Raw genomic sequence first — 21883 nt, forward strand, 5'->3', positions numbered from 1 at the left:
TTGCAAACTGGATACAATTAACTTAGGCTTGAATAGAGACTGGGAATGGATGAGTCATTACACAAAGTAAAACTATTTCCCCATGGTATTTCTCCCTCCCACCCCACCCCCCACTGTTCCTCTGATATTCTTGTTAACTGCTGGAATTAGCCTACCTGCTTGTCACCATGAAAGGTTTTCCTCCTTCCCCCCCCTGCTGTTGGTGATGGCTTATCTTAAGTGATCACTCTCCTTACAGTGTGTATGATAAACCCATTGTTTCATGTTCTCTGTGTGTGTGTATATAAATCTCTACTCTGTTTTTTCCACCAAATGCATCCGATGAAGTGAGCTGTAGCTCACGAAAGCTTATGCTCTAATAAATTTGTTAGTCTCTAAGGTGCCACAAGTACTCCTTTTCTTTTAGAGGATCTAAACTAAGTGAACCAAGTAATTCTTGGTGAGGGATTTACCTGTGATAGTGATCTGATATACAGCTACAACTGAGTATAGTAAAATGAGTATAGTAAAAACTTTTATCCGGCATGTTGGGAGAATGGGGGCTGCCAGTTAGTCAAAAATTCCGGTTAACTATGAGTTATACTTATCAATGGAGGGAGGGAGTCTGGGTGCAGGTGGGGAGCTCAGGGCTGGGGTGTGGGAGGGGTTTTGGGGTGCTGGATCTGGGTGGCGCTCACCTCAGGCAGCTCCCTGCAAGTGGTGACATGTCACTGCTGCTCCTAGGTGGAGGCACGGCCAGGCAGCTCTGCGCACTGCCTCCACCTGCAGGCGCCGTCCCGCAGCTCCCATTAGCCGCAGTCCCTGGCCAATGGGAGCTGTGAAGTCAGTGTTCGGGGCAGGGTGGGGGCAGCGCATGGACAGAGATGGGCAAACTTGAGCTCCTGGCTGGGGAGGCTAGCCCCCGGCCCCCTCCCCTGCCCCGCAGTCATGCTGCCACGCAGGCAGCACGGCTTGCTCCAGCTGGTCAGTGAGGTTTGCGAGCTCCTGCTGCTCTGAGCTGCATGGTAAGGGGGCGGGGGCATTGGATAAGGGGCAGGGAGTCCCGGAGGGCATTCAGAGGATGGGGGTGGTTGGATGGGGCAGAGGTTCTGGGGAGGACAGTCAGAGGACAGGGAGCAGTTGGATGGGGTGGAGGTTTGGAGGGGCAGTCAGGGGACAGGGGGTGGTTTGATAAGTGTGGGAGTCCTGGGGAGGCTGTCAGGAGGTGGGGGTGTGGATAGGGATCAGGGCAGTCAGGGGTCGGGAAACAGGACGGGTTGGATAGGGGGTGCGGTCCTGCAGGGCCTGTTACTAGGCAGGGGTGTGGATAGCGGTCGAGGCAGTCAGGGGACATGGGGGTTGGATAAGGGGCAGGGGGTCACGGGGGACAGTCAGGCGACAGGGAGCGGTTGGATGGGGCGGAGGTTCTGGGGAGCAGGGTCAGTCAGGGGATGGGGGGGTGTTTGGTAGGCTGAGTCCCGGGGTCCTGTCAGGGATTGGGGATGTGGACAGGGCAGTTGGATAGGTGGTGGGATCCTGGGGGGGGGGGCACGGTTAGGGGACAAGGAGCCAGGGGGGTTGGATGGGTTGGGATTCTGAGGGGGGCAGGAAGTGGGAGGGGGTGGATAGGGGGCAGGGCCAGGCTGTTTGGGGAGGCACAGCCTTCCCTACCTGGCCCTCCATACAGTTTTGCATATGACCCTCGGGCCAAAAAGTTTGCCCACCCCAATCTAGGAGCAGCAGGAACATGTTGCCACTTGCAGCGAGCTGCCCAAGATGAGCGCTGCCCGGATCCAGTGCCTTGAAATGCCAGTTTCTAGAGCTTTCCAATTAGTAAAGTGCCAGATAACACAGCTTTTACTGTACTGTGCTTCATGGCTAAAGGAAGAGAACACTGTCTAGCAGACAGTGACACCATAACTGCTGCAAATGGTCTAGCACTCTCAGATAAAAATTTCTGCTATACCAGTACAAGTAAGACTTTATGTATCAAACCTACTTGAACTACAGAAGATTTCCGGTGAAAATGTTGCACTACGTATCATTAACATGACAGCACAGAATACTGTGCAAGCCCAGTCTTTATACTGCATAAAATTGCTTATTTTTACTGCAGTCACAAGCCAAAATATTAATACATGAATGGCATGGTATTTATAGCGGTGATTTTAGGATAAAAGGCCATTTCCAAGTACCAGGCTCTTAGTGCTAAAAGAAAATCCCATTTATATACGATTTATTTTTGTATGTTATGTAATATTTCTTAAAATGTTTAAATATACAGTCAAACTCACAAAAATAATTGTATAAGAAAAAACCATCTGACCACCAGCAGGGGAAACATAAAACCAAGTATAGAATCTAGCTAGGAAAGAGAGAGGGTTTTATTTCTAAGTATAAATTAGGAGTTGGTTTGGAGAGACCAACAGATGCATACAAAGCTGCAGTATTTCACCAACCTGCTTCTGGTTTGTCTATTCAAGGGCAGTTAAGACGCAGTCTGATAATCTGACAAACAAACCTACTGCTTTGTTCATGAAATACCGCTAATTTAGATGGGATTGTTTTAAAGGAAGAGTGAAATGTTTAGAAAATTACAAACTCAAGGTCAGCAATTTGCACAGCAAGATTATTATACAAGATACTACAAGTACAATTCAATGTTTCAGGTTTGGTTGTTGTCGTCAGGCCATATTTGCAGGGCACAGTACACAAACAAGACAGACTTGAGTGGCAGGATTATTTTAATGCTTCTTGATTTGGCTATCAGAATAAACTGGGGAATGGAAAGTCTTCCTCTCTCTGTTTCTCTATATGTAAATAAGGCTTCAAAAGAAATAAATTAATGAAAATCAATGGAATGTTTCAAAAAGGTTCAGTACAATTACCAGAGGTTGCAAGATGCTATATAAAAAGATGTTTTGTCACCTGAATTTACAACCATCATCATCAATGTGATTTTTTTTTTTTTTTTTTTTTTTTTTTTTTAAAGACGCTGGTTTTATTTCTCCATTTACATACATTTTCAGATTATGGAAGTCTTAATAAAAAAAGTGAGCTCAACAAGATGTTTTAGATCTTTAGAAATATGCAGATTCAGATATTCGGTTAAAACCCTTATATCAGTTGAGCAAGATGTTAAAAAATGTGTACATATTCCCCATCCCCAAAATAACCAGTACCGATTATGTTGTAATTTAAATTCAGTTTAAGGAAGTGACGTACAGTATTTGCCAGATATAGAAGGGGAGATGGCGGAAATCATAGGACTGCAATATACCAATTAGTTTTAAAAGGTGGAAATCTTCCATTAAAAAAAAAATATTATTCCTCAAACTTTCAGTTTTGTTTCCTAACATTTACAGGGTGAACGGAAAGAAATTAAACTAGTCTAATATTCATTGTACTAATACTTTGTGTAGTCCTTTTCCATATATTAACATATACAAAAGTTTCTAGTAATATGCTTGAAAAAGAAGAAACCTAGAACTTTTATACATCACACATGGGATCCTTTTCCTTACTTCTCTAATAACTTTTGATCTCCAAAATTGTTTTGAGACCACTGAAGTAGAAATCAGAGCTTCTCATTCCGCCTGCCCCAAAACACAAGATTCAGTGGCTGGAAGTTGATGCTACACAAATTCAAACTGGAAATTTGGCACAAATTTAAAGTAATGGTAATTAGCCATTGGAACAATTTACCAAGTGTTGTGGGGGATTCTCCATCACTGGAAATTTTTAAATTAAGATTGGATTTCTTTCTAAAATATATGCACTAGTTCAATGGTTATCAGGAGTTGCAACCCCATTTTAATGGGGTCGCCAGGACTGGCGTTAGATTTGCTGAGGTCTGGGGCTGGAGCCCCACCACCTGGGGCTAAAGTCAAAGCCCGAGAGCTTCAGCCCTGGGCGGCAGGGCTCAAGTTACAGATCCCCCATCCAGGGTTGAAGCTCTTTGGCTTTAGCCCCGCCACTTAGTGCGGCACAGCTTGGATGGGCTCAAATATCTATACGACCCTCCTGGAGTTGTATAGTAAATTGTTGTCGTCGGGGGGGGGGGGGGGGGAGAGGAGGGGGTCATGTTGCAATGAAGTTTGAGAACCCCTGCACTAGTTCAAAACAGAAATTAATTCAAGGAAGTCCGATGGCCTGTGTTATGAAGAGTGTTCAGAGTAGATAATCACCCTGTTCCCTTATGGCCATAAAACCTATGAATCTATGAAGAACTGACCATGTGATGTATCTAAAAACAGACTGCAAGAGATAGAAAAAGTTGCATTTTTTTCCTTTTAAAACTATATTTGACATTATTTGGGAAGGTGGAAAAATTACTTAATTACACACAAATAGGCAGACCTGCTTAGACATTCAGCGGCAGGGTGGCCTCCTACTACTTCTCACAGTTCTGATCAGGGGTCTTCTGCTCTGCCCTGCCAAGACTGGAACCTTCTTCACAATTAGTGCCTGCAGGGATTGGGTGTAACCCACCCCACTCACTCACCAGCCAGGAGTGTGAGAGCCATCAGAAACTGTTCAGCAGAGGAGTGGCTTCCTCCACAAGCAGGGGCTCATCCTCCTCCATGCAGCCTTGGCTGGGGCTCTGTGCTTTGCCAGGCCAGAATGATGCAGCCTCCCCCATACCTTGTGCTTGCAGGCATTGGGTGTCACTGGCCCAGCATGCATGCAGAGAGGCCTCTACAGCTCCGCTGTCACAGCCCTGCTCCCTCATTCCCGTGATAGCAGAGCTACAGAGAGCTCCCTGTGCTGCTGGTGACACCCAATCCCTGCAGGTGCATTGCAACTGTTAAGTGATTTTTCCCCTCCGCGGTGTAGCATGAAACTATGAACGTATGAAATTAAAGAATTAGATTTAGTTTAAGTTTTGTTAAGGAGATGTGCATGCGTGCATGTTGTAAAGATAGGCCCTGAGTAGAAAGCAGAAAGAAGGCCTTGAAAATTATAAATTATAATGCCAGAAGGAATGAAGTGGGGAGGATGTGTGGTTTCAAGAACTAATGCAATAAGGGAAAGTTTTTAAAAAGAAGGCTCCTGTCCGACAGGGGTGACTGCAGATTGTCTTAAATAAGACAGAGAATCTGCCTTAAAATGAACCAACATGGCCCTTCCCAACCCTCACACCACTGTTAAAAGTCCATATGAATCCATGTGCAATAAAAAACTGTTGGACAGAAAGAAGGGGAGGAAAGGCCTTGGGAAGAAAGGAGATTGTAAATCTTATCTGGATTAACACTGGAAATAAGGGTCTCAAACTGGTTTTTAGCTGAAGTCAGTACTTGGCAATGACATCACTTTTTTGCTGAAAGGTATAAAAAAAGTAAACTCTTACAGGTGTTCTCAAACTTCACTGCATCACGCTCCCCTTCTGACAACAGAAATTACTACAGAACCCCGGAGTGGGACCGAAGCCTGGGCCCGCCACCCTGGGGAGTGGGGGGTGAAGCCGAAGCCCCACTGCCCCAGACCGGGGGGCCAAAGCCAAAGGGCGTCAGTCCCATGCAACCCTAGCCCCACTGCCCCGGGCTGAAGCCCTCGGGCTTGGGCTTTGGCCCTGGGACCCAGCAAGTCTAAGCCAGCCCTGGCAACCTCATTAAAATGGGGTCCCAACCCAAAGTCTGAGAACCGCTGTCTTAAAGGGTTCACTGCTAACACCTGCCTGACCACACTGAAGCCAACCAATATGGGTCTAAGCTCCCCTTAAGTTTAGCCCATTTGTAAGTACCTCGACCAAATGCTTATAAATGTTTTGTTACTGTTTGGATGTAATAAATTACTTATTATTTAGGTATGTTTAGAATAATTGTATAAGGCCTTTGAATTTAATAAAGCAATTTATGGTCAACTTCATGTTTGGTGGTTTCCGATATTAATATTTCAAATATTAATAATTCTAAACATGTGCATTTTAGCGTCATCTGAAATCAACATTTACCAACAGTTATAGATTAAAATCAAATCCTGCCAAGCCCCCCTCTATGACAGCAATATGGAAACGTGTCCTGGGTATATATTTGTGGGGTGGAAGAAGTGCTGAAGGTTTTTAGTACCACTTTCTCAAACACTGTTTAAACTATCATAGAAATATTCCAACAAGATGTTGGAAAGGAACTTCACAAGCATGTAATACAGTATAACTTCAGAGTTATGAACACCTCGGGAACATAGGTTGTTCGCAACTCTGAACAAAACATTACGGCCGTTCTTTCAAAGGTTTACAAAGGTCAGAAGGGACCATTAGGTCAGAAGGGATCATTATGATCATCTAGTCTGACCTCCTGCACAACGCAGGCCACAGAATCTCACCCACCCACTCCTGCGATAAACCTCTCACCTATGTCTGAGCTACTGAAGTCCTCAAATTGTGGTTTAAAGACCTCAAGGTGCAGAGAATCCTCCAGGAAGTGACCCGTGCCCCATGCTACAGAGGAAGGTGAAAAACCCCCAGGGCCTGTGCCAATCTGCCCTGGAGGAAAATTCCTTCCCAACCCCAAATATGGCAATCAGCTGAACCCTGAGCGTATGGGCAAGATTCACCAGCCAGATACCAAGGAAAGAATTCTCTTTAGTAACTCAGATTCCACCACATCTAACATCCCATCACAGGCTATTGGGCCTATTTACCGTGAATGTTTAAAGATCAATTAATTGCCAAAATCATATTATCCCATCATACCATCTCCTTCATAAACGTATTGAGTTTAATCTTCAAGCCAGATATGTTCTTATGGGGTTCCACACACTTCTGTATAGATTATTTAGGTTAGTCTTTCTGTCTACCCAATGGGATTTAGTGCTCAGTCTAGAAGATGCCATCAGAAATGCTTAGTTTTGCCGTTCTCAAACTGTAGATTTGTGTCTCCAGATGTAACATGCTTGTTAACAGCAAAAATGTTTTAAATAAATAAATATATAGAGGTGAGAAATAATCGACCTCAACTCTATTGTCCCTCTGCAAATTTGTGTACACAGAATCAATCCCTTACTTCTCTCTAAAATGCAAAGTTTCAAAAAGTCCAATGAATAGAAGATTGTTGGGGGCGGAATATATCTGACCAAGGAGAAGAAGTCTGGAGATATAATGTGAGAAGCGAGGGACACGTGCTTTTTTCTTAAAATATCATATGTTTGCTGTTGAAGAAAAAAATCCAGAATACTTAATGTTGTTGTTTTAGTTAAATAAAACAATTTAAATGTCCGTCTGGTGATGTTCTCCTCCTAATACAGCATGGCAAGAAAATCCTCCAAATATTAATGATTAACCTGTTGAATTGGAGATAGTTCACCTCCCAATGACTTCATAAATATCTGCTTCAATTACCTTTGGTAAATGAAATAACCAAACAATCATTCATTTCCTGATATACCTGTAAAACTAATCTGAAAAGTTTTCAAAATAAATCACTGTTTAAAAATGTAGTACCTTCTAAAAATGAAACCTACATCTATCTCTGAGTTATGAAGAATATGTTATAACAACCAACAAGAATGCACTTTTATGTAGAAAACCATGATTAAATTGAGTCTTCCTGACTAGTGATTTAAATCAATCCACCCTGCTCCAACTCTTCAAACATGACCTGCTAGCTTTAAATGAAGCTGGGTGCTGCATAGCCTTGGAATCTCCAGACCAAATACATAGGTTACAGGTTCTTCCTAGATACTGTGCTTGCTTTCATCACCCAGAAAGCTCTCTGATGGCAACTATCAATGCATTGCTATGAAGGAAATGGACATCGATGTTTTGTCAATTTGACTATTCCCCAAAGACAAGAAAATTGTCAGTCATCTCAGTTCCTCTGTCCATACAATGAATGCCCTGAAGAATTAAGCAGATGCTGAGAAGGCCTGGAACGTTACTGAACTGGCTTTGTACTTTCTTCCAAGGGCAGTCCCTACTTTGCAATCTGTGCCATCTTCGAGAAAGAAGCCCCTTCTTCAGGAATAAGTGTCTTTGATGTGGGTTGCCAGTGCCACATCCACTTTGGATAGCATGAAAGTTGGCTCCCTCATATATTCATAGAATTTAGAGCATTGCTTATTCAGCTGGAGCACTGCTTATTGTACTCTTTTTGAAGGACCTTTCAATGAATGCACTCAGTGACATTTTACAGTAGGCTATTGCTCTCTAGCACCCCTTGACAAGAAGGTGTGTGCCGATCCTCTCTCAGCAACTGGGAAACAGCTCTCCAGCTGTGCTATTCCAGGTATCGACCCCCTTGTGCAGGACAAGATTAAAGCAGTCCAAACAACAAAGTCAGTATCCTTCCCCAGGCCACAGAAGCAGAGTCCTAGGCTTTTGGGAAGTTAGAGGGGGAAAAAAATAAGGAGAATTACCAGCCCTCCTCCTTTCTAAGAGGCCCTCAACAGCCAAAGTTCTCTAGCCATTCCCCCAGTCAGCTACCCCTGCTTCCATGGGCTGGGGAGCTCTGGCATGCAGTCCTGCTCCTGCAGAGTGCTGTTCTGCACTGGGCAGGGATCCTTCTCTTTAAGGACCCACCCCTCTCCAGGCTTCACAAGCCTTACATGTGCATGGGGTGGTTAAGGCTGACTTTGCCCAGAAGAGCTCTTTAACTCTTTCCTGATGAGGACGGGGATCTGCCCCACCATCCATATCATGGCCTATGTTCCCTTTAGGGTGCATGCCTGTGCAGGAGGCCACCAAGGGCTGCACACTTAATTAGCAAAGCCACACAGGCATGCATACTGCACTGACTGCGCAGGTCCAGGTGGGCCTGGAAGATGAGTCAGGTAAGGGGGGGGCCACGATGGGGCAGCTTGGAGGGCAGGGCGCCTCTCCCCTGGCCCCCAGAGCCGCTGCAGGGAGAGAAGGATGGGGGGTCCTCTCTCCCCGCTGCAGACCTGGGGCCGCCTGGACCCCAAACCCTCATCCCCATCCCCAGCCCCACCCCAGAGCCTCATCCCAAACTGGAGCCCTCACCCTCCCATACCCCAACCCTTTGCCCCCTCCCACAACCTGAACCCTTCATCCCCGGCCCCACCCCAGAGCCCTCACCCCTGCACCTCAACCCTCTGCCCCAGCCCTGAGCCCCCTCCCACACTTCGAAAACCCTCGGCCCCACCCCCACCACACAGGTACACATAACAAAATTAATTCTGCACACAGATGGGAAAAATTAGAGGGAACATTGATCATGGCCCTTGTGCAGTATTGGGTGGGGTGAGAATATGTGAGCACTGTGTTGTGCTTCCTCTCACTCCATCTGAGACTTAGGGCCAGAATGACCACATAAGCCTAGATGGAACAAAATTTGGCAGAAGAAAGAATTGCATTAGTCACTCTCCCCTTCCTCTGACTGAAAAACATTCAGTCATCTTAAGAGGAGAAGGTGGTAAGACAACAGGAATTGGCACGTGCCTGAGGGAGAAGACAACTGATTGGATGTGTGCTTCCATTCGGCCTTCCAAAATAGTTAAGTTTATTCCACCTATTTCCATGTCCCCGGCCTGCGGAAAAATAGAAGAAGAAGACTCTGATATTTGGACAGTTTCAGTGTGACTTTCTTTTTTTTTTTTTTTTATCATCATCATCAGTCTGATATTTTGTATTCTCATGGTTCGCACCGCTGCTTCCTTGAGAGCGTAAGGAAGCTACCTGCCTGGTTTCTGAGCAAGGGAGAATTCCTGATTGATTTTTCCACTGAAGCATTTATGAACCAAACATCTCCTGTGGAATTATGCTGGGCTGGTGACTTCCGACCACTTATGTCTACATCATGCCAGAAACAAGTTTCTTACTCTCTTCCTGTGCTTTATCTTCCTCATAGCCCAACCATGCTGCAATTTCTCCTTCTCACCTGACGCAGAGGGAAACTAAACAGCCTTTTTTCTTTTAGGCCCTGACACCCTTCCCATTTGCTGCAGGTCTCTGCTCTGGGGATAAGAAGCAAGACTATGTGGTCCTTCGATGGGCCTTGCCAGTTATTTGACCACACTAGTCCTTGCCTGACTAAGGGACAGGTCTACTTTTCAACATCAAGAGCCTGATGGAATGGTCAAGAAACAGACTTCTCTGCATAACAGAGGAAGTAGTAGTGATAGGGAATCCACTGAGGTGAGGGCATACCATTCTGGCCAGCAACAAAGTACCGGGAAGGAGTAAGAGGCTAAAGGGGAAAAAGTGAACTATGGTCCCAAAGAGCTTTAGAAAAATGGCAGGGTACTCAGGAGAACTCTGAGCTGCTGCTATGGAGACAGGAAGTTCTAGGGAACCCCCAGCTGTCAAGTCCTTATGAGAGGAGGAAGAGATCACTGCTGAGTTCGGCTCTGAATTTCCTAAAAAGATTATGGTCCATACTCTCATTAAAGGGCATCTGAACTATGAATAGGTGGGCTTGGAGAGATTAGATTTTTATCACTAAATGTCAATTTCACCATAGACACACAAACCAATGACAAATATTTCCAATAATAATAATAAAAATTTACAAATAGGCAAAGAAACAAAAATGCTGCTTGAGAACTTAGTTTGATTTAACAATTTTACTTTGTATATTTAGACATTTGATGTTGATACTGTTTTAATGATGAGAAAGCTTTAACTTTCTGAATCTCAACATCTGTCATTAAATAATTAGTGTGTGAATCCCTCCAGTTTCCCACAAAATTTAAATAAATATTTTAAATGCTTAAAAATAAATATCAATATCAGTCAAAATGATAAAAAATATAAATCAAATTTGGCAACGCCTATGGACAGGCATTCAATGTGGGACAGAATTAAAACCCAGCAGTAAAATGCTTAACATCAATACAAGAAAGCTCTGCAAGAAAAAGCTAGTGAAATACTAAACACATTTCTAGTAACATTATAAAAAAAAAATAGAGGTGTAACGGTGCAAAGGACTGGCAAGGAGAATGGACTTCCATTTTAAAATGTATAGATTTTAGGACTAATTTTAAAAAAAGGAGAATAAGAGGATATACAATGACAAGATTTGGCTATGGTCCACTAAAAGGGTAAACAGAGAGCCTGAACTAGGGAAGAATTGAGCCACAAACAAACAGAACAAACAAATTCCATCCTGTAGTGTCAGACAACTAGTAATACCTGTCAAGGTTCCTTCCCCACTCTGAACTTCCCTGCGTGAAAAACCCCTAAGCTTATTTTTACCAGCTTACGTTAAAACTTCCCTAAGATACAAACTATTTTACCTTTTGCCCTTGTACTTTATTCTGCCACCACCAAGCGTCTAACAGATATATAACCAGGAAAGAGCCCACTTGGAAACATCTTTCCCCCAAAAATCCTCCCCAAACCCTACACCCCCTTTCCTGGGGAAGGCTTGATAAAAATCCTCACCAATTTGCATAGGCAAACACAGACCCAAACCCTTGGATTTCAAGAACAATGAAAAAAGCAATCAGGTTCTTAAAAGAAGAATTTTAATAGAAGAAAAAGTAAAAGAATCACCTCTGTAAAATCAGGATGGTAAATACCTTACATGGTAATCAGATTCAAAACAGAGAATCCCTCTAGGCAAAGCCTTAAATTACAAAAAGACACAAAAACAGGAATATACATTCCATTCAGCACAGCTTATTTTCTCAGCCATTTAAACAAAACAGAATCTAACGCATATCTAACTAGATTACTTACTAAGTTCTTTCTAAGACTCCATTCCTTTCTGTTCCCAGCAAAAGCATCACACAGACAGAGAGAACCTTAGTTTCTCCCACCCTCCAGCTTTGAAAGCATCTTGTCTCCTCATTGGTCATTTTGGTCAGGTACCAGCGAGGTTATCCTAGCTTCTTAACCCTTTATAGGTGAAAGGGTTTTTCCTCTGGCCAGGAGGGATTTTAGAGGTGTTTACCCTTCCCTTTATATTTATGACAATCTTGCTGGAAAAAAGTTAAATAGAAGGGAGGAGCTTACAACATTTTTTATATACATTTTTTTTCCCATAAAGTTTTACAGAAAAAATAATCCCGTAATTTGTGCCCAAGTAACATATTGTGCAAAGGAAGGTGAAAAAAAAATTCAACTGACAAGACTAAAAAACAACAGTAGATGATGTTCAGGCCAGTTTTACACTAGCAAATTATGCTGGAAAAACAACATCACTCAGGGATGTGAAAAATTCACATCTCTGAGCAGTGTAGTGATGTCAACCTAAATCCCCATGTAGACAGAAGAACTCTTCCATCAATCTACCTATAGCCTCTTGGAGGTGGATTATCTCTGCTGATGAGAGAACCCCTCTCATTCGCATAGGTAGCGTCTACACCAGGGTTCTCAAATTGTGGGTCAGGACCAGTCAGGAGGTTGTGAGGTTATTATATGGGGGGGTTGCAAGCCGTCAGCCTCCACCCCAAATCCCGCTTTGCCTCCAGCATTTATAATGGTGTTAAATATATTAAAAAGTGTTTTTAATTTATTAGGGGGAGGGTTGCACTCAGAGGTTTGCTATGTGAAAGGAGTTGCCAGTACAAAAGTTTGAGAATCACTTGTCTGCACTGAAGTGGCGCCGCTGTGCCACTGTAACATTTTAAGTATAGACAAGCCCTCAGACACACTTCCTGGTCTCTTCCATCCTCTTATGATTGTTTCCTTTTGCAGGTTTGTGCCACCAAAAGACATTTCCCACCTAGCTTTTACTGTTAACTTTTCAGATCTCTATAACAGTGACTGATTTTCTTCAAACATCGCACACAAAGTTCACTTCTGGCCTGGAAAAACTTGAAGAATCCTAGGTCAAAAGTAAGTAGGAGTTTTTGTTTGTTTGTTTTTAAGGCAAGTACACTAAAAATTGGACTTAGAAAGAATTAGGACAGGAAGCGTCTTGTAGACTTAAAGGAACACTGTTTAGGGCAACAACAAAAAAAACCCCGTCTGTAAAAATAAATCTTTTATAAAAAAAATCTAAAGTAGTTCCACTTTTGATTGCAATTTCAACTAAAATACTTCTACAGCAAATAAACCCTCTTCTGCAAGCGTTTGAAAGCCAAACTGTAGAAGAGGAGAAATATAATTTTCCATTGTCCAAACTGAAAGAAATGCAAAATGAAAATCCAACCCTATTAAACAGTGAAAGAGTTTTAGAGGCTCACTAAGCGAAGACATTACTTGTAAGCAAACATTTGCTACAACATATACCCTTTAAGTTGACAGAATGCCCCCTAAAATACAGAATCGCCGCAAAAGAAGCCCGGTAATGTTCGAGCAGCAAAAGAAAGTCATTTTCCCAGGAGGTCCTGCGAACTCCTCGAGCGAAGGAAACGCTGGAGCCCGGTTTTTACGCCCGCTTCGTGCGGGGCCAGCAGCGCTCGCCGCTTGTTGTGAGCTCCCGGGCTGAGTCCCTCCCCGCGGAGACCCGCCGCTGGACGGGGCTGGCGGAAGCCTGCGCGCTGCCAGCAGGCGTAGCCGAGCGCGTGGACTGGCGACACGAGCAGCGCCAGCCCGTCCTGGCGGCCGCCACCCGCCCAGCGAGCGGAGCGGGCCGGCGAGACAAGGCAGGGGAAGGACCTGTAGACCCTGCGGCGGGGGCACGAGGGACTAGGTGCGGAGTCGCGCCCCCCCCCCGATACCCCGCCCTCCGTACTCACACCGGCCATTCTCCCCGCGGGCAGTGGGGGGTCGCTTGTCGGCGGGGCCCCCGGCAGCGCCGCCTTCCGCTGGGAGCCTGGTGGGGAGCAGCCCCCACAGGACCCGGGCGCCGCGACCCGCTGCTCGGCGTTCGCCTCAGAACCAAAGCAGCTCCCGATTGATGGGCCGTGGGTCAGAGGCCTTCCCCCACCCGCGAGGGAGCGGCGGTTGGGGGGCGGGGGGGAGGGCGGAGACGGCCGCTCACCCCCGCCCCGCGGAGCCCCTCCCCCAAGAGGTGAGGGGACATCCGGCTCCCGCGGTGATTGTGCGGACGGGGGCCGGCGGCCCCGCCGGACTGAATCCGGGGGGCCGCTGCTGCTGCGAAGGCTCAAGGCGCAGGTCAGGCGCGTGTTCCCCGGCGGCGGCGGCGGCAAGTGACGGGGCTCCGCGAGCCGGTGCCCGAGCGAGTGCAGTCCGCCCCCTCCGTTCACGCGAAGCCCCGCGACGCGGTGACACCAGGGCGGCCCCTGACTCCGGCGCCGCGGGGCGGGGCTCGCTTTGACTGTGAAGTCGCACCGCGCGACCCGTGACGCCTGGGTAACGGCGAGAAGCGCCATCTGCGTGGCCTTCCACTGCAGCCCGGGCTCGCCGCGCCGCCAGGAGCCCGGCCTGGGCTGCCCACAACGGGCCCACACGGCCCAGGCCTCCTCTCGCCCCCGGCCTGCTGCTTAGCTACCGGGTCTCCGGCTGTTTCCCGTTCAGATTGCGGCTGCTGTCCGCCCGCCCCCTGTCCTCGCCCATGGGGGCGGCGGCATCGGAATGCTCAGGGGCAACCACGGCTCGGAAACCAGGAGAGCCCCCCACACATCCCCCAAATTCTTAAGAAAACTACTGTATAACTTCTATATAACTGTCCATACATGAGGTAAGCATGGGGGGCGGGGGAGGAGAAGACCCTGAACTGTGCATATAACACAAGCAAGGGAGTAGGTAGGTCTTGAAAAAAATCACCCCAAAATGCGTTATAGAATGTATGGACGGCCCCCAACTCACTAGCGATACCTCAGGGCTTTGCCACAATAACAAACAGGAGCTTTGTCTAGATTAAGATGTAAAGGTTTGTTAGATCTGGTAGCTACTTGGATCAAATTTAAACACACCACTTGAAACTCTAGTCAAGAAAAGGCCAACTATACTTTATCAAGCACTTCAACTGCACCAGTTAGCATTTGCTAAAGGACAGCATGCCTTGTCTTGACCAGTTTAAGTGGCGTTCCTTAGAACAAGCTTGCTAATATGATTTAACAAACCTTTAAATCCTAGTCTAAACAAAACCTTTAGAAAACCTTTTCTTCACTGACTTATATAGGTACCAGTCAAAACTAGTTGTCCTCTGAAAGCAGCAGCCCTCATTCTGGTTTTCAATTGAAATAAAAGGCTAACTTCTTAAAGGTTAGACTCGGAGATAGTATGGTAGAAAAAATATTTAAGATGAGCTTTTCAGTGAAGTCAAAGGGAATTAGACACATCTCAACTCCCAGTGAATTTGCCTAACTCCATTAGACTCCAATGAAAATCTCAGCTGTAAGTCACAGGTATCAGAGTAGCAGCCGTGTTAGTCTGTATTCGCAAAAAGAAAAGGAGGACTTGTGACTTGTGGCACTAGAGACTAACAAATTTATTTGAGCATAAGCTTTCGTGAGCTACAGCTCACTTCATAGGATGCATTCATGATGAAGTGAGCTGTAGCTCATGAAAGCTTATGCTCAAATGAATTTGTTAGTTTCTGAGGTGCCACAAGTACTCTTTTTCTTGCAGCTGTAATCAGGTATTTGAAATCTAAGGATTTAATCCTATAGGATTCATGTGCAATCCCACAGCTGTTACTATGCCGATACCAAGATGTTTGAGGGTAGTTTAGAGAACTACTTCCAATACACTGGCAAGGAACAAGTTCTCCCAGACTCAAAAGGAAAAAAGATTATATTTATAACTGAAGAGAAAAAAAGATTAAAAAGGCAAGGTGTATATACATTATTTCCATATCACCTCAATATCTGCTCCACAACTCAGGCTAAAAGATGGAGCTGACAACACTGAATTTCTTTGATCAAGAAGTCTAAATTGATGTTACGCTGGGCAGTCTTTAACAGTGCTTTATGGCATTTTAAAATTGGAAAGAAGGTTTTTGAGAAGATGACTGCTGAAAACAGACCACAGGTCCAAAGAGATATCACTTTCAATACTTGCACTGGGGCGGGAAAGGGGGGAAATACTACATTGCACCTTGTTTCCTGACAGTCAAATAAATATTACATACACACATCTTTCTTGTTAGAATGTTTAATATAATGATTTATCACTAACTAATGTTTAATATAATGATTTATCATTTACTTATCTATATAATTCTTTTCATTTGAAGAGCACTTTGAATAGGAGTGTAATTTAATCAGAGTCAGATCTCAATATCCACTACTTCTTAAGCTTACAAGAAGTCTGCCAACTAAATGATGGCTAAATTTGGTAACGGGGGAGGAAAAAAAAAAATCTATGGTAACCCCCATTGTTTCCTGTTCTCTGTGTATATAAATCTCCCCACTGTATTTTCCACTAAATGCATCCGATGAAGTGAGCTGTAGCTCACAAAAGCTTATGCTCAAATAAATTTGTTAGTCTCTAAGGTGCCACAAGTACTCCTTTTCTTTTTGCGGATACAGACTAACACGCTGCTACTCTAAAATCTATCTTTTGATAGAGATTGAATATATTGTTCATGTTTCACTGCCCTGCCACCCACCGCTCTAATTTTCTTGGACTATAAACGCTTACAGATAGAGACTGTATCTATTTCTGCATAGCACCTTCCCTTTCTCACATCTCACCAAATCACTGTCATCTTAATATTTTCTCCTCCTCCCTTGAGATTAAGTTTTTTAAGTAAGTCCTTAGTACCTAGCACAATAGCACTCTAATCACTGGATGTATATACACCTGAGGGGGCCCAGTCTAAAACTACTTTAAAATATTTGTTATTTGTATTAAGTTTTATATGTACTTTAGGAGGCCTAGTAAGGGACCTGGGTGCCATTGTGCTAGGCACAGTACAAATGTAGTGAGAGAAAGTCCCTGCCTTAAGAACTTAAAATCTTAGTCGACACAAAAAAGTGAAAAAAAAATGAAGCATTAGCCCCATTGTTCAGATTAAGCAGCATGCTTAAGTGTGGCACACAGGACGACTGAGAAAGCCAGAAATGGAGCCTAGATTTCCCCAAGACCCAGTCTAATACCTTAATTTTAAAGCCTGCCTACCTCTTTCAAAACCAAGAGAAAATGATTATTTCAGAGGAAGATAAACAGATCATACTAATACAATAAACTACTCAAGATACAATCTAACAAATCAGGAGACCTTGCCTAAATTTAGCTGGATATAAACAGTAATCTCAGGTACCTGGGCAGATATATCACTATGTACTATATCTTATACCATCAGATAATCAGCTGTTTACAAGCTACACTGGAATATCTGATATCAGAAGTTGGGTCAGTAAGTTTATTTAGTTATTCTGAAAATAAAAGAACTTCAGGATCAAGAGTAAAGTTAACTTACCTGAAGCTGAAGAGTATGACGGAGAATTGTTTCCTCTAAAGCCTGAATCCACTTCTCTCTCTCATCAGCATCTCGAGCTACAAAAAAAATATTCAATATTTTCTTAAAATCTGACATTTTTTCCAAGATTTTCAGACTGAAAACCATGTTGTGTCCAGACTAAAACTTTTAAATTAAACCACACTACCTAAAATGGTTACCTAGAAGAGAATTCAGCAGCAGGTGAACGCTGATTTCAATTTAGGAGTGGCTTACTTTGGTTTATGTTAAACTGATTAACTGACAATTTGATTTAGTTTAAGAGTATCCACACAGCTTTTTACTTGAGTTTAAGATGGTTTAAAAACCACAACTTTAGTTAAATGAGTTCAAGTTTCTCATGTAAACCAGCCCTCAATGAAGAACCTGTACACATTTCTGCTGAATCAGATGCTTAGCTTCTCACTTCTATAAATTACATTTGACCAGCTATAGAGAATACACAGGCTTTCTATTAAAATCTCAGCTCTTCAGAGTTTATAGTTTAGCTGTAAAAAAATATCATTCCAGATTCAGATTAGCATATGCCATGTCAACATTGGTGCTATTTATGGAGAGTTAAATAGGGAGATTTTGAAAAACTGCCATTGCACATTTTAGCAGCTGTTCAGAGAGATTTTCTACTCTGATCAAGGTATTTTAAAATCTAAGCTACATGCTTGCATAACATCACATTTCTTGATCAGAAGGTGCACTTACCTATGCCTGTCAAATCAGTAGCATGTGATGAATTTTTAAATGTCTAATTTTCTAGAGCCTTTGACAAATACTGTTTAAAACAATTCCTCTGCTCTACCATTTTCTAGGGGGCATGGTAAACATATGCCTTTTATGAAAGATTATTTAAATGAGAACAGGATCTTTACTGTTTAAGTTCATCAGCTCCCATGAACATTTCTCATTAAATGGAATTAGTTAAATAAGACATCCTAATCATTTCCACAGCAGTTATACATGATATCACAAAGCTATACAGTGCCTGGTGAGAAATAAGGTATTTTTTTCATGTAAAATACATTACAATAAAAATGTAGAAACAGAAAATCTATGACATCAGCAGATTTGTACCTTCACAGAATATATTTTTCAAATTTTTCTGAGTCACCAGAGGCTCCAACCTGTAATAAATTACTCCTAATTTTAGTTCATTATGGATGTATCATAACTTAGACAAATAAAGAGAGCTGATCTCTTTTTCAGTATCTTTCAATTTTAAAATAAAGCAATTATAATGTTTATTAAGACAATCCTGTTTAAAAAATTTCTTCTATAGAACCAGGACTCGTACACTAGCAAGGATATGCACAAAATGATCCACCTATTCCTGTATCACACAACTATAAAATTTTTATTGAGAAGCAGGAACTAGGGTCAGGTGAAGATGGGTCATTTCGCAGGCGATGGTGATCAAGGAGGGGCAATATAAAATGCAAAATGATATGGCAGGGCTTTGCGGGCAGGAAAGAGATCCAGAAACTGACCGAGGGTTATCACTACCCTTTTCTTTACCCACTTTCTAATACACTGTTTTTTCCAGTACAAAAGCTTCACTGTACTTTGCTAGCCTGAAAGAGTTCCTTGCTGGGGGGGCATGGATCAGTGTTAACATCACTCTCCCTGTCAGTACCCAAGTAAGCTAATGATCCAACCAGTGGACCAAATTCCATGATGAATCTTGGTCATGTGCCACCCGAGGCACGTTGTGCATACGCTAAGAAGTTCGTTGCTGTGGTGGAATATCGCAGCAACGGTACAGGAAGTGACAAGGACATTAGAAACTGGGTGAAGAAAAAAAGGTGATGGCCACTGGAAGCATTTAGGGAGAAATTTGAGGGAGAAAAAGAGGAAGGAACATTGACTTCATGCCAATAACTACTCCCAGTTGTTTCTAGTTCCTCATCTAATAAATAAACACAAATAGTGCACATGACAAATAAGACTACTTGAGGGAGCTTCCTGTTTACAAGGGAAAAATCAAAGTGGACTAATTATTATTAAGATTTTAGTCTTCAGAGTTTGATTGTGTATGGTATTATTACTCAACTCAAAGAGTATACTGAAATGTATTCTCCATCTCCACCCGTCCTCTCATTGCTTGTATCCCTCTGAATCCACATGCCCACAACATGGCTGCTTCGACTTTCTGTCCTCCAATCCCTCCTAAAATCACAAGGCTTGTAAGGGAGAAGTAGCGGAAGATGTTGGGGAGGAAGGTTTATTCAACCTATTCCATACAAACTGCATAAAGGAGTGCTTCCTTTGTCAAATATAAATTGTATTTAACATCAACATTTAGAGAGGAGACAAGATGGGGCTGAGATATCAGAATTTGGATGCCTTGTTTCTTGCAATTATATGGACAGGGAATTCTGAGGCCCTCAGCCAATCAGTATAGAGATTTGCATGCTGTATTGTTACTAAAACAGTCATGCTAATCAACACGCAACACACACCTAGCCAAAGTGCAGAAAATTGCATAATTGAGAAATAAATGCACAGCAGATTGTCTTTTTAAAATCAGAGTTTGTATAGTGTCTAGCACAATGAAAAGTTTAAAGTTGCAGGGCAAAAGCAACAATAATAGATTCAGAGTTAAATATAAATTTGAAGTTCAATTTTGGTTTAAAAACTGGCTAATTACTGTACCTGCCTTAACTCCTTATCGACCTGTTGTGGTATTAATCACATTTTCCTATTTTTAAAAAGTTTCTCTCCTCTGTTGCTTTGTTATGGACCTACATAGGGGAAACAAACTATAAAGTATTGTCAAATGCACAAAAGTAGACATTTTTACAGTAATTACAGTACTACTATGTGTTACTTGCAACAATAGTAGGTAAATAAACATTATTCCTGTAGGAATTTTAAGTAGGGTAGATGGACTTTTTTGATCTCTATACAATACTCTGGAAAACACAATAAATACAACTTTAATGTATAGGGAGGGCAAGCTAGTAGGGCTCTAGATGCTTTAAAAAAAAAAAAAAAAAAAACCACACACACACCCCAAAAGGACTAGACAAAATGTTAGTCCAACAATAGATTGGTTAAGTTCTTGCCTCTTCACCCACAGTCACCCTTTGAGTCTGATTAAGTGAAAAAGAGAGTGCGTTCTGAATACAGCAGTACAGTTTCAAAAGCTGAATGTTTCAAAAGCTATAACTTTCTAGTTTTCTCTTTTTAATTGAAATTCTTAGGTGTTTTAGACACACTATAATTATACATTTGCTTAATAAGCTAAAGCTTACAGAACTGGGACCGCAACAACCAGGCACACAGTTTCAAATACATCTTATGAATAGCAACGGGTATCCTGAAAAAGGTTCTAATGTTATTTTGTTTCTATCCTTCAAAGGCAATCCTAGTCATTCTGTACTTGGGTTTGATCATCAGATGCAATACAAAAATACTAATATATTTGAGTAGATAATTCAATCTCCGTCTCTGGATTTCTTCTGAATTAATTTAGAGAGAACTGAAAATGTACAAGAAAGCAAGCTTCTGCAGACAGCAGCAGAATGAATTGGACGCCCAAATAGATCATTTCCACCTTTGGTATCAATGACTTCTGAAAAGTCCTCTAGAACTGTTACACTATTATATGGTGATGGGAGCATATAAATACCTAGACAGAGGTGCTTGCATGTCAAATTCTGAAAGTAAGTGCTCAAAGGTTATTTCAGCTACCAAAAAAAGAATTTAAAGAAAGTAAACTCGACAGACTACCAGAAAGATAAGAACACAGCCTTAATGTTTGCTAAGGCCCATAGGACTACTATGATAATTGTATGGTTCAGCTTGTAGTTTATTGCTATAGCTGTCCGCTTTGTTTACCAAGTATTTTAGTGGCCTGGGTAGGCTGACCATCATCATCAGGTAAGCAGAATGAAAATAAATTAAAAAAAAATTAGGTGAATGAAAGGAGTACATCACAACCCCCTCTGAAAGTTTCTTCCTCAAAATGTCTCCCCCTCTCTTCTTCCCCCACCCCCACCTTTTGGGGGGGAGGGAAGGGAGCTTTTGGTCAGAAAAAGCATGGAAAATTTCAACACAAATAAAAATTATTTAAGAATTAAATAATCTTGTAAAACAGAAAAATCTGCATCATGCTAATGCCAGGGTATGTTGTGCATGCACAGTAGTCAGCTGCAAAAGCTGCCCTGCGGCTTGTATTATGGCCTGTCTGAAGACAACTCCAGTCTTTAGGAAGGGGCTACGTTCCAAACCATCTGAGTACTTCTGCATGCTAACCACTAATATAGGGCACAGAGTTCATACCATTTGGAGGAGGTAGGCGTGACACTGAGCCAGAACATGTTGAACAACTAACAAGGTAAATGACCAAAATTCAATCTTTAAAGACATATTTTAATGTTAGATATTTATAAGGAATGGCCCTAGTTACCAAAGTCATATTAGATAGACTACAGCAGTGGTTCCCAAACTTGTTCCACCACTTGTGCAGGGAAAGCCCCTGGCGGGCCGTGCCGGTTTCTTTACTTGCCGTGTCTGCAGGTTCAGCCGATCGCGGCTCCCAGTGGTCGCGGTTCGCTGCTCCAGGCCAATCGGAGCTGCTGGAAGCGGTGCAGGCCGAGGGACGTACTGGCTGCTGCTTCCAGCAGCTCCAATTGGCGTAGAGCGGCAAATCACAGCCACTGGGAGCTGCGATTGGCCGAACTTGCGGACAC

General features: G+C 43.1%; 1 protein-coding gene across 13 annotated transcripts in view; it reads right to left on the bottom strand.

Annotated features, from left to right (window-relative positions):
• Positions 1-21883, bottom strand: part of OSBPL9 (oxysterol binding protein like 9) — a 143839-nt gene that overhangs the window by 79414 nt on the left and 42542 nt on the right. For 9 of the 13 annotated variants that reach the window (XM_038412735.2, XM_038412740.2, XM_043490936.1 and 6 more), the window contains one exon: positions 17157-17233. In XM_038412735.2, coding sequence (XP_038268663.1) covers positions 17157-17233 — 77 coding nt within the window. Of the gene's footprint in view, positions 1-13563; positions 14020-17156; positions 17234-21883 lie in introns of those variants that run through there. The other 4 variants (XM_038412734.2, XM_038412733.2, XM_038412731.2 and 1 more) reach the window with 1 other exon arrangement.

Source organism: Dermochelys coriacea, chromosome 8 (assembly GCF_009764565.3).
Source record: "Dermochelys coriacea isolate rDerCor1 chromosome 8, rDerCor1.pri.v4, whole genome shotgun sequence".
Taxonomy (NCBI): domain Eukaryota; kingdom Metazoa; phylum Chordata; order Testudines; family Dermochelyidae; genus Dermochelys; species Dermochelys coriacea.